Below are 13235 nucleotides of genomic sequence, written 5' to 3' on the forward strand. Positions count from 1 at the left end.
TGTGTATTATACATACAAGTACATAATCATATCCTGTGTATTAAACATACGAGTACATAATCATATCCTGTGTATTATACATACAAGTACATAATCATATCCTGTGTATTATACATACAAGTACATAATCATATCCTGTGTATTATACATACGAGTACATAATCATATCCTGTGTATTATACATACGAGTACATAATCATATCCTGTGTATTAAACATACAAGTACATAATCATATCCTGTGTATTAAACATACAAGTACATAATCATATCCTGTATATTATACATACGAGTACATAATCATATCCTGTGTATTATACATACGAGTACATAATCATATCCTGTGTATTATACATACAAGTACATAATCATATCCTGTGTATTATACATACAAGTACATAATCATATCCTGTGTATTATACATACAAGTACATAATCATATCCTGTGTATTAAACATACAAGTACATAATCATATCCTGTATATTATACATACAAGTACATAATCATATCCTGTGTATTATACATACGAGTACATAATCATATCCTGTGTATTATACATACAAGTACATAATCATATCCTGTGTATTAAACATACAAGTACATAATCATATCCTGTATATTATACATACAAGAACATAATCATATCCTGTATTTACAAATGTGCATGCAAAAAAAATAAATGAATGACAGGATGTAATTGTGTAAAGTTATTGTAAACTTGCAAAAGCTGAATTATCACACCTTTATAATATATCATCTTATTTTTTTTATAATTACATATACAGATGTCGCCGTAAATATTGTAATTTATCTATCATTTCAAAATCACTTCTCTACCACAGAAAATATAAGTTTAATATTGCTAACATTTAAAATGGATAGGAAAATATTCACAGTTTTCTGCCAAGGAATATTATACATGTTTGGGATCTGTAGTGCTCGTGAGTTGTTTTAATATCTTTTGTTCCGACTGAAAAAAATGAAGAATGTTTTTACGCATGTTTCGTTATATAAAGGCACTGCTGTTTGTAGACAATACATAATGTCCAAACTTGGCATACTGCTTCCATTCAACAATTTCTTTATAAGAAGAAGATCTCACAAAAGATGTAAACTGTAAATGTGCTTTCGTTTGACTGGTCGTTTATGTGACTGACACGTGTATCATTTTGTATATTAATTTTACTGGTGTTATTTATCATCATTATTTTACAGAGAAATACTCGGAAAATCCTTGTCCTAGCGGAGTTTTTCCATTAAAAGATGAGCACTGCGATCGGGATTTAGGTTTTCTAGAATGTCCTATTGGTAGCTACTGCCAACCAACAAGCGAAGGAAATCCCCCCGTGTGCTGCCGTACGCTCTTTTCTTTAACATTCAGTTTTACTAGTATATACTTTGTTTATACATGCATTGATACAGCAGAGATTTTCCGTTTACAAATGTTTGATTAAATCTGTTTAAAATAATTAAGATTTATTGAATAATTATACAGACTTCTAGAACTAGGATGTTGACGTATATTCCATTAAAAAACTTGAAACTGACATCCTGGTAAATAAATCCTATTATTAAATTCAAATATGATAATAATTATATATATTTTGGCCATACGTGACATCTTTCGGGAGTCCGAAAGTGACTGTCAGATCAGGTTACTGCGAGAGAAAATAACTGCTTGAAGCCTTCGTTTGGATATGTTCAAATGTATGCCTTGATAAATGTCACGCAACCAGGGAAATTGGCACGTGAATTCAAAATACTATTAGTGTCCAGCTTTATTTGTCATCCAATGAAAACGCTGTATGTATTAAAATTTTTGTGTGTTAATTTTCATAGAAGAAAAAAGTTGATACTTTATCGAAATCCGTTCATAGTCGCCTTCTATTTTTCATAGTGTTTCATAAAACCGCGTAGTGACGTAATCAAGGGACACTAAATACATGTATGTTAGTATTCATCCTTAGCTGTTCCACAGATGTCTCCTGTCACTATCGCTCCCGTCGAAGTTTCTAATTTCTGTAGAACAGCTCGGATGAACACTAACATATACGTAGAGGTCTCACCAAAATATTACTGTTAGTCGACATTTCGCCATACCCATCATGTAACATAAGGATAACTGGCCCGAGCGCTTCCGCATATTAGTATATTTTATTATTTTTCTTACTTCTATTTAAACAATTTATATAGCAAACGGTCATCATTCAATAACATGTACAAGACAATATATCAGAACGTAATAATTATTTTTATAACATTTTATCAACATTTTGAGGAAAAAACTTAATAATGTAACGCAGCAAAAGGGGGGCCACTGCGTATGAGTTTTTGCTGATTCACTGTTTGCATGTATGACATCAGTATGAACACCGATTGTTATATGACATTAACTACAAACAAAGCTATTTTCATTCAACCATGCTTCATTTAATGATTTTGTTTGAAATATTAACATGACAACATAAACAACATTCCTATGCCCGATGATAAATATTATGAACTATTGTTGTTTACAGCAACAACATGCCAATATGGAGTGCCTTTATTACACGAAGATGGAAGTCAAGTCCAATGTGAGGAAAGACAGAAGAGAAAGAAAATAATTAAATGGTGTCCACGAGGATCAATTTGCACAGAAGTTACCCCAACTCTCCAACTGTGTTGCCCCAAAAAATCAAGATGGATGAAAAATCTTGAGAAACTATGGTCTCGCTAATATGAAAATTAACGCAACTCCCGTTCCTTCCCGACCTATACACCAAATTAATAAATGGAAATAAAATATGTATTATATATGCATGGTTTACAAAAGGTCTATGAAGCATAAACAATACGTCACTGCGTTTTCGTTCATTTCTTAATTTATACATATATTTTTCCACTACACCGGCTATAAGGAAGATTGTTTCTAAGGATGCAACGATTCGATCCGATTTCGATTTTAGGCACCCCGATTCGATTATTTTCGATTAATTCGTGAATGTCTGATTACTATATTTTCTTAAGTTGACAATTCTGCTTATTTGCTCTTAAAAGTGAACGGTCCTTAACATAGTTTTTCCATTTCTTCAGTTATATAACTCAACTTATTTGACTTTTCCGGCCGAAGGCTGGTCTAAAATCAGTTTGACTAAGAACTTAATATCAGAAGAGTTTTCATTGGTCATTTAAAATTACAAAATGAAATCTGGGAATCTCATTGGCCATTCTAAAATAAAATGTAAAGGATAAATCTTGTCATTCTAAGATAGTTCTTAACATAGTTTTTTAATTAACTTTCTAGTTAACTTGCTCAGATATTTAAGTTTTATCTAACAATACTTCTTGCATTCATATCTCATTACATTTTCTAGTGAACAGTTTATTTTACGTAAGAGCTCTCACAAGATCTGAACTTTTAATTTTGTTCAAAAATAACGAGAATAATATCAGAACTTATCAGGTACCCTTAGTTTATGATGTTCAATAAGTGTCTAATACATTATATGATTACTGTACTGGTGTGTGCAATGTTTATTATTGTCACATATCTTTGCATATTTATCAAGCGTTTATAAAAATAAATACTGCGTAGATGTTGATGTTAGAAATTGAGTTCAATTGAAACACGACAGGTTCGTTTAGAAACACACACATCTTAAAGTGTTCCATTTTGGAAGATAAATATTCTTAAAAGAAATTATTATGTTATTTTTATGCAATCTATGCTTACATTAAAATTTTCTATATGACTGCATGGTAAACTAAGAACTATATGCAAGTTAACCAGATTTACTTCGACAGAGCATCTTTTTTTTTGGACCCCTACTACAACCCTGAATAAAATAGTTCAACACTCTAAGGCTTACTATAAGGTACCAAATACAAAACCCCACCGATAAAATTATATAAAAAAACCACTTTCAAAAATTATAGTCCTAGAAAGGTGAAAAGCCTACTATATGTTCATTTGCCCAACAATGTGGAACACGGGAAATTGTCGTTTCGGCGACTGAGGCGCATTCCGGCGGCATTTCGCTGCATCATTCATTAACATCGATAAAAAGAACTAAAATTCCACAGCTTCCAACGAATATCAATATTCTATCGATTGTTTGTTTCTCGTCGCTGCCATTTTGGATTCTGATACCTGTGTGATATACGCGATCTGATTGGTACGTCCAATTTGACTCAGTGTTTCTACCCAGGTATCAGACTGCAAAATGGCTACGACAATTCAAAAAATACCGTGAAACAGAAAAAAATCGGAATGATATTGATATTCGTTGGACTTGAAAGAGCAAATCTAGCGAGAATCACATGTGTCACAAGTGTGATAACCGTGACTTCAAATTTGTGGTCGCATATTTCACACAACACAAACACATTCTTCGGCCCTGCTGTATAGTTTATATTTAGGTTAAGAATCAGAATTGCCACATCTATTTTCTCTAGTAAACGATCACATTTGTCACGCATTTTTACATATGAACAAGCAACAATATTATCATCTGATAGTAAAATCAAGATCAATGGTAAAGATTTAGTGCGTCTGACTCCTAATCCAGGGGTCACATATTCAAATCCAAGAAATAGAATTAAATCACGATTTCTCCCAATCACTTCCTTCCACTCGAGCACTGATGAGCTTCAAGAAAGCAGATATAAGGAATATATTAATATAAGCACACTTTAGTGCTTTCTCTAAAACCGAGGTAAAACCACCCCTGAATATGATGACTATGTTTATTTTTGTGTTTTTTGTTTGTTTTTTTAACGTCACACCAGCACAGTACAGGTATGGCGATGTTCCAGCTTTACTGGTGGAGGAAGACCTCTTCCGTGCATTATTTCAGACACGAACAGGCACTTTAGTAGAACCACCGGCGTTCCGTTAGCTAGCTGGATAGCTTCCTCACATGAAAGAATCCAGAGTCGCTGTCGGGCTTCGAACCCACAGCGGTGAGGGGCAAGTGGTTTAAAGTCAACGACCTTAACCACTCGGCATTGAACGGACGCGCCTTTGATGGCTATGTAATGGACTTTATTGTAGGCGTGTCCATCAATTAAAGGTCAATTTAGTTCTGAACCTGGAACTAGGTCAATAATCACGAGTTCTTATCTTATCGTAGTAAAAGTTACATCAATAAAATCATACAACAAGATGGATATTCATGGACACGTCTACTTACTCTTCCTGATGTTAGCATGTCTTCTAGGAAATAATTTAGGTAGGAAATACGGCGAATATTTCAATTCAAAGTTTTTTTTATCTAATTAAATGTTTGTTTCATCATAAAATGATTGTTTTGTTAACTTCCGAAAAATTGGAAACAATCCGATTGATAATATTTCCCTGCGTGCTGCGGTATGGAGGAGCACTGGACTGGAGGAGCACGTGATCTGTAAACCGCACATGATTGGTTAATAATCAACGTTGTATAGTTGTTTTTTTAAATTAATTGGTATTAATTTTTTTGCGGATGGCGAAACACGTGCCAAAATATAGAAACATATATATCTACATGTATAAGACCCAATTTACCAGGCCATTTACCGGCTAATTGTTGAATATTATTACAGTGTTAATTATACAACGTTTAACACCGATCACTCTTTATTTTTTAGATTGTGAAGCAGCAGAGAACCCGTGTTCATATGGAAGTCCATTGCATGGTTCCTATTGCGGCCGAGGTGGTCATCCCTGTCCTCAATATCACTCTTGTAAAATAGCGCCAAACGACGCTTATGCCGTCTGCTGTCGTATGTATATATAAGTCTTTATCACGTTCACATATAATAATCGTGTTTCATCTATAGTTATTATATGTATATAGGCATGTATTAGAGTAACATGTTGTTAAAAAATAATATTTGATACATAAAAATACCTTCACGCTGAACTGCAATGACACTCACAAATATTTCACTGGTATTCATCTTGTGAATCAGAAAATTCATCAGAAATTAGAAAGTTCGACGGGAGCGATAGCGACAGGAGAATGTTTCTAATTTCTGTAGAACAGCTACGGATGGATACTAACATACTTAGTGTCAAGCTTTATTTGGCCTCATTATCATTCACTTTATTACGACACTATGCGGTTCTTTGGAGTACTATGAAAAATAGAAGTCGACTATGAACATAAATCGATATAGTATCGACGAAATTGTCCTTCTATGAAAATTAACGTACAGAATTTTTAAGAGAAAAGCGTTTTCATTAGATGACAAATGAAGTTGGACGCTAAGTTTAGAATGAAATAGTGTAGGCATTGATACAGTAGAGAATTTAGAAGTAGTAAAGGTGATGTGTACATTGACGCGAATAGGGGGAAATTGCTCAGTTTTCCTATGCATTGGTCATAGTGACTTGTCTTCTCATGGAAATGTAAACAGAATATAACCCCGGTGCTAATAAGTGCATGGCCCATCAAAAACAAACTTACCACTCATTTAAATTTGACATCATGAAGAACTGCTTGTTTGCATGTACCTATAGACGGATTTTTACCTTGCAGTGTCTTTGGATGTGTACATCGCACTGTAAGTTTTCGCGACACAATGTTTAGTTTTGGCCAGTGAATTTATTCTGATTTATTTCAGCTGATTATTGTAAAGCTGGATCTCTTCCTGTAATGGACGGCAATGGGTTTCCGGTGCATTGTGGGAGAGGAGGAATGCAGTGTCCGGATTCATACATCTGTCGCGTGGCACCAACCGACGCCTGGGCCGTCTGCTGTCCAGATATTTAGATATTTTTATGTGACTAATCCGAATGTAATTAAATGATGAATTATTTATTTATCAAACTTGTCTTAGTTATTCATTACTTGTGATAGTCGCTTTACTATTTAGGGAAAGTGAAGCGTTCTTACCTTACTTCATTTTCTATGTATCTCCCTTATCTAGTTAGTTAAGGTTTTGAATGATCTCCCTTTACTTGATAACGCTTGTCCGGAGAATGAAGTGAGGAAAGCCGTAATTCTACCTTGTTTATTGTTTTCTTTAATTACCCGACTTTTATGATAATTAGATATATGTAATAATGATTGTCTTGAGTACAACTTCTAAACTAGCATTGATATCACACAGCTATACAGAGTAAATGCAGGTAGGTAGATACCTTTTGTGATTTTCTAACTTTAGGCGTACATACTTATATACTGCCTCATACTGCCTTGCCTTATGTGAGGTCCTATGAACAGGGATGGATATTTCTTGTTGTACCTATATAATGATCAGAGAAGAATATGCCTACGTTACTTTATTTTTAAAATGTTGAAATTCATGCTTTAATATTACACGAGAAGTAAAAAGCAAACAGGGACTTAAGAACTTCAATTGATATGGTAAAAATATTGAAAATAAAAATGCTTCAAGAATGCTCTTTTGACAGATCAACCAAGCAGATCTACTCGTAGCAGCGAATTCCGAAAGATAAAATTAAAATCAGTGTTTTGATTGTTTTATATATTTTAAAGGGACCTCAACGTTTTTTTGTATGAAATTATGAAATTTGTATCTGTATTGTATATACATGTATATAGCAATAAAATATGATTAAACTAAAAAAACGTTTTTTTGTTTTTGTTGTTTTTTTTTACAAAAACATGATAGATTATCATTGCTGACAGATGTTAACGGACTTTCATATTTTACTGATGACTTTCTGGAGCTGTTGATATTTTGCCCCGTTTTTGAATTATCTCCCCTTTTAGAAAAATCTTGTCCGGGACATAACTCTACAACTATAAGAGATATCAATATGAAACTTTGTAGATAGATAGATCGCAATGGGTAGCTGTGCAGTGCACAAGAACCGTAACTCTGCCACGCCTAATTTTGGAGTTATTGTCCTTTGTTCAATTTTACACTTTGAATTTTGCCCAGAACATAATTCTAAAATTATAAGAGATATCAACATGAAACTTTGTAAGTACATGTAGATAGATCTCATTGTTAAGAAGTGCATTTCAAAGAACCATAACTCTACTCAGCCTCTTTTTTAAATTATTTCCCCGTTCAGAAAAATCTTGTTCGAGACATAACTAGATAATTATAAGAGATCTCAACATGAAACAGTGTAGGTAGATAGATCTTAATGAGTAGATGTGCAGTGCATAAAAACGTAACTCTGTCTTGCCCTATTTTGGAGTTATTGCCCTTTGTTCATTTTTACATTTTAAACTTTGTCAGGGACATAACTCGGAAACCATAACAGGTATCAACAAGAAACTTTGTAGGTCGATAGATCTCATTGGGTAGAAGTGCATTGCAAAAGAATCATAACTCTGGATATCCCTGTTATTGAATTATCTCCCCTTTTAGAAAAATCTTGTCCGAGACATAACTCTATATAATTATAAGAGATTTCAACATGAAACTTTGTAGGTAGATAGGTCTCAATAGGTAAATGTGCAGTGCACAAGAAACGTAACTCTGTCTTGCCTTATTTTTGGAGTTTTTGCCCTTTGTTCGTTTTTACATTTTAAACTTTGTCAAGGACATAACTCGGAAACCATAACAGGTCTCAAACAAGAAACATGTGTTCATTTATTAGAAGTCCAGTGTAAAGAACAGTTACTCTGCCTTGCCTTATTCTGGAATTATTGCACTTTAAACTTTGTCCAGGGACACAACTCTGAAACTTCAAGAGGTGTACTTTCCTTTGTCAAAACCTATTCGGGGAACATAACCAGGTTCAGACCGGGCCAGGTTCAACCGGGCTCTTGTTTCCTGTATTCGACAACGCGATTACTGTGAGTCTCTGTGTCACATGGGACAGTCGGCTATCATGTTATCAACACCAGTACACAGTATACAAACATAGAAGACCACATATTTATTATGAGCCCGAGTAGAAGACAAATCGTAAGAGACCTGATATTTAAAACACACCTAAAATGGATGGATGCAAAATCGTTTGTCATTTAAAATCTGTAGTCAGTATGAAATATTGGTGCATGTAATATACAAAATGAGATAATGTCGAAACAGTTTTATACTTGGACAGCATCTGTATCGTTAAAAAACTTAATTTTAACATAAAAAGCCGTTTTAAATTTAAGCCATATTTTATATCTTTACTTTCAAAAGCATTATACACACGTTTTGTGAAGTATGTTGTAAAAATAGATTTAACTGTTTACTGAAAAGTTCGTGTGAAACCCCGTGCATATCGTGAATCGGTATTTATTTATACAAACAGTTATAAATTATGGAGTAAAAAGGTGTGAAGGATTATTTTGTCAAATATAAAGCAATTTCAATATGGCTGAACGAATATATCCAGGTTTTCATCGGTCGGCATTTGACAGATTCATACCCTTCCGACCGGACTTGGATGTTGAAAAGTCAAACGCTAGACTCATGTCGCGTTCACCAGACCGTACGGAAAAGGAACTCGGTCAGATTAAGAGTCCAGTCGGAAGACATTACACTCGGCTTTTCTCAGAATCAATGAATGGAGGAGATGGTAAAATATTGCCAATATGCAGGACACCGGTTACAAGTAGGGCATTGATTTCATTTGTTTTAATTTGTTACGTATTTAATAATTAATATTTAATGCATAAAAACAAATCTACTTCATGCGATCGCAAACATCATAAAAAGATGATACAATTTAAAATGATCTCAACAAATGATACCATCATACCGTGATAAGTGATTCCGTTCTTATATTGTGTAGGACATAAATGTCAGATACTTTTCTGGACAAATTCATAATATATAAATATGTAAAAAGAGCGAAAATATGTGGCATTTTCCTGCTCAAGGCTAGATACTTAGTGAAAACAGATATGGAGTCGTTGTTTTTTCTGTACAAGTCTAGTGATTGGATAATGCGGTATATGGCATATTTCTGATCAGGTATACTAACACATGTGTCATTTTTCTGTACAAGTCTAGAGATCGGTTAATACCAACTGTGGCATTTACCTGTACATTCCCAGAGGTCAGGTCATGAGATATATGTCATTTACCTGGTACTTTGGTGGGATGAATCCCCACAGTCACGAAACAACCCTAGGCACTTAATGCTACAATATCTTCTGTAAAGGAAATAGCTCACAGGATCCACTCCAGAGCAAACTTCTGTCACTATTAGGTTACTACCTTTAGGCTGTGCAATGTTGATCGGACCGTTCCGGTTTTTTCGTAGCGGAACATTTAGCCACACCTTTCTCCATTCATTGCTAGGTCAACTGCTCACAAACAGTATCACAAACATAAGCACGTGTTCTTTTGTGCAAACCAGGTCAACCAGTGACTATGTATTATCTCACTGTAGCGATTGGATAACAAGTTAGCCAATTTACATAAAACTGTAAACACCGATGAGAGGACTAACTCCAAGCTGTCTAGCTAGACGGTCTACATGAAAATGTGCATCTACACTATACTACCCTCATGGTCGACACAGATCTTGAGATTGTCAAATACGCTATCAGCGGACTCCTCTACCTCTCCTATGACATCAATAACCACAAGATCCTCTACATCTATTTCCTCTAACACCTCTTCTATTCCTTCCTCTTCTTTTCTGGCGACACAGCCTACCGGCCATTGTCTTGGAGTCACCGAAGGTTCATTATAAACCAATCATATACCTCCGAAGATAGCAGTCTCATGCCCTCCATAAATATTATTATGGTCATGAAAAATGACCTAACTTACAATACGACAACATTTCTTCACTTATAAAAAATGACACACCTGACTAGACAGCTTTACTTCTGCTTCTTTATTGTAAAATACAGCATTGAAACAAGTTTATATAACTTGAGAACTTTTTGACTGCCTAAAAACAAATAAAAATTACCCTCAGCATATTATTTTCTTAGTAAAATGTATTCACAGATTAAACCAACATTTCGTATATTCCTTATAAAGACAACAGGTCACGCCTTATTCAAAACGGTTCTACAACTTTCCGGATGTTACGGACATAATATTTTTTATTATTTACATTAGACTTTGTGCTAAAATTCTCAAAAAAATAGGTTGTAACACATGTGACATTTACTACAAATCCTACAACTCAGATGGTAAAACATGTGACATTTCCTGTGAAACTCTTAAATTAAGGTTGCAACACATGTGACATTTACCTGTAAAACTCTAAAATTTAGAACGCAATTTGTATGTGACATTACTTGTAGAAGTCAAGAAATCATTTTGTAACGTATGAGTCATTCGTTTTTAAAAGTGTGCTACTCCGTGATACACTTTCATTGCAGGTCCTTTCAAAAAGCGACTGACACAACTATTTCCTACAAGTCCAGACGAAGGTTACGGTTCTCCATCAATCGGAAAACTCCGAAGAATTCCGACATCACCAGAATGTGTTATGGACATGTCACTACTCCGGGACGATTTTTGTAATACTTAGTATTATATATAATTGATATACTCATATACTTATGAATTTTAATCAGACAGTCTTAACGTGTTCATTTTTATAATCGTGTTGCTCGAACCTAATGTGCTAGGCATATTTTCTCTTTTAAACCTTTCTAAATGAATCTGGTCTGAGAAAGAAAAAAACAAGACAAGACCATTGAGCAATATACGAACATTCCGGTGTTCCATATTTCTCTTCTATGTCTCGGATGTATTGAACGTGTAGTTGTTCTACTGATCCAATGTACTTGGTTATTTATTTCATCAAATACTAACATTTTTAATGCTTTGGTAATCAGTCTCTCTCTCTGTACTAAGTATTTATTGATATTCCAGATACAAATGTGTTAGATTGGAGCGACAAGAATTTAATTGCCCTTGCGTTGTTCCAATCAGTATACATATGGAACGCCAGCTCGAAAGACTGTGAAAGAATGGAATTACATTTTGCCGAATCAAACAGCTATATACCGGCATTATCCTGGAGTCCAAGAGACCAAGTATTGGCAATCTGTGATAACGACGGCGAGATAACGGTAAATATATCACTAATTAAGTTTTAATGATAAAGATGTTAACACACAAAAAAAACTTAACCTTATTAAAATCATAAAAAAATTCCGTTACTAATTAAGTGATCCAAATGTCTAGAAATGAATGTATATTCACATTTCTATACTCACGACTTTATTGAACAACTTTTTACTTCAGACTTTTGTCTCACCTGAAATGGTTTACAAAAGACTTCAAATTCTCTTGCTTTTATCAATATATCAAATATTCAACATTTATTAATCACATCCAGATATTATCAATATATGTAAATTATAACACTTAATATCCATTATCATTAATAAGTTGTATCCAGAATATTGCAAATATATTTTATCCCAGAATATTCAGTAATGCACACATGTCGATCCCATTATTTTATTTTTTTAATATATCCCAAATATTGAAATGTATCAACAGATATTCAGTCATAAAACTATTTGGATGTTTTCTTAATTTGTCAGATTTGTGATGTAGAAAAGATGCCAATCTAAGAGTAAAAATTTGTTCCACTGAGACCAAAAATGTTTCGGTTGGTACCCTTGAGTGGACTAAAATTATGGGAATCATAAGGTAAGTCATAATAATGTTTTAATAATGCCTATGTTGGGAAGTTTGCCCATTTAATTAACGAATAATATTTAACTGTTATATTTTTTAAATAGTTGCGATAGATCAACGGAAGTATTATCTTAGTGTTCGTCAGTACATATTCAAAATCAACATTTAATAATTTGTGTGAATTTGCACAAAGTTCGACATTAGACATTCAGCAGGACCTTGAAATTGTACCGACTGTGACATTCGGCAGGACAATGTGACATTCGGTAGGACAGTGTGACATTCGGTAGGACAGTGTGACATTCGGTAGGAACAGTGTGACATTTGGCAGGACAATGTGGCATTCGGCAGGACAATGTGACATTCGGCAGGACAATGTGACATTCGGCAGGACAGTGTCACATTCGGTAGGATAGTGTGACATTCGGCAGGACAATGTGACATTTGTCCTGCGGACAATGTGACATTCGGCAGGACAATGTGACATTCGGCAGGACAATGTGACATTTGGCAGGACAGTGTGACATTTGGGGTAGGACAGTGTGACATTCGGCAGGACAGTGTGACATTCGGTAGGACAGTGTGACATTTGGCAGGACAATGTGACATTCGGCAGGACAATGTGACATTCGGCAGGACAATGTGACATTCGGTAGGACAGTGTGACATTCGGCAGGACAATGTGACAGTCGGCAGGACAATGTGACAGTCGGCAGGACAATGTGACATTTG

The 13235-nt window shown here is 34.5% G+C and overlaps 3 protein-coding genes across 3 annotated transcripts; all 3 read left to right on the forward strand.

Moving 5' to 3' along the window:
- The first annotated feature begins 782 nt into the window (after positions 1-782).
- On the forward strand, positions 783-2835 carry LOC132758688 (uncharacterized). The gene is made up of 3 exons (XM_060750376.1): positions 783-940; positions 1215-1355; positions 2519-2835. The coding sequence occupies exons 1-3, from the start codon at positions 874-876 to the stop codon at positions 2716-2718; spliced, it is 408 nt and encodes a 135-aa protein (XP_060606359.1). The 5' UTR covers positions 783-873; the 3' UTR covers positions 2719-2835.
- A 2220-nt stretch (positions 2836-5055) lies between these two features.
- Positions 5056-6793, forward strand: LOC132758689 (uncharacterized). Its single transcript, XM_060750377.1, has 3 exons — positions 5056-5212; positions 5610-5744; positions 6588-6793. Exons 1-3 carry the CDS (start codon positions 5146-5148, stop codon positions 6734-6736), a joined length of 351 nt encoding a protein of 116 aa, XP_060606360.1. The 5' UTR covers positions 5056-5145; the 3' UTR covers positions 6737-6793.
- Positions 6794-9138: 2345 nt separating this feature from the next.
- LOC132758692 (cell division cycle protein 20 homolog) lies at positions 9139-12466 on the forward strand. The gene is made up of 4 exons (XM_060750383.1): positions 9139-9495; positions 11228-11368; positions 11727-11926; positions 12407-12466. Exons 1-4 carry the CDS (start codon positions 9255-9257, stop codon positions 12434-12436), a joined length of 612 nt encoding a protein of 203 aa, XP_060606366.1. The 5' UTR covers positions 9139-9254; the 3' UTR covers positions 12437-12466.
- The last annotated feature ends 769 nt before the right edge of the window (positions 12467-13235 follow it).

The sequence above is a fragment of the Ruditapes philippinarum genome, unplaced genomic scaffold, assembly GCF_026571515.1.
Source record: "Ruditapes philippinarum isolate M1 unplaced genomic scaffold, ASM2657151v2 ctg3525_1_1_1_1, whole genome shotgun sequence".
NCBI lineage: Eukaryota > Metazoa > Mollusca > Bivalvia > Venerida > Veneridae > Ruditapes > Ruditapes philippinarum.

Excerpts from the sequence above, each read along its gene's own strand:
- LOC132758688 (XM_060750376.1), top strand. The coding sequence starts at position 874 with ATGGATAGGAAAATATTCACAGTTTTCTGCCAAGGAATATTATACATG. Across the intron at positions 941-1,214 it reads GTTTGGGATCTGTAGTGCTC|AGAAATACTCGGAAAATCCT; the intron begins GTGAGTTGTTTT and ends ATTATTTTACAG. Across the intron at positions 1,356-2,518 it reads AAATCCCCCCGTGTGCTGCC|CAACAACATGCCAATATGGA; the intron begins GTACGCTCTTTT and ends TGTTGTTTACAG.
- LOC132758692 (XM_060750383.1), top strand. The coding sequence starts at position 9,255 with ATGGCTGAACGAATATATCCAGGTTTTCATCGGTCGGCATTTGACAGA. Across the intron at positions 9,496-11,227 it reads ATGCAGGACACCGGTTACAA|GTCCTTTCAAAAAGCGACTG; the intron begins GTAGGGCATTGA and ends CTTTCATTGCAG. Across the intron at positions 11,927-12,406 it reads ATAACGACGGCGAGATAACG|ATTTGTGATGTAGAAAAGAT; the intron begins GTAAATATATCA and ends TTAATTTGTCAG.
- LOC132758689 (XM_060750377.1), top strand. The coding sequence starts at position 5,146 with ATGGATATTCATGGACACGTCTACTTACTCTTCCTGATGTTAGCATGT. Across the intron at positions 5,213-5,609 it reads TCTTCTAGGAAATAATTTAG|ATTGTGAAGCAGCAGAGAAC; the intron begins GTAGGAAATACG and ends TTTATTTTTTAG. Across the intron at positions 5,745-6,587 it reads CGCTTATGCCGTCTGCTGTC|CTGATTATTGTAAAGCTGGA; the intron begins GTATGTATATAT and ends GATTTATTTCAG.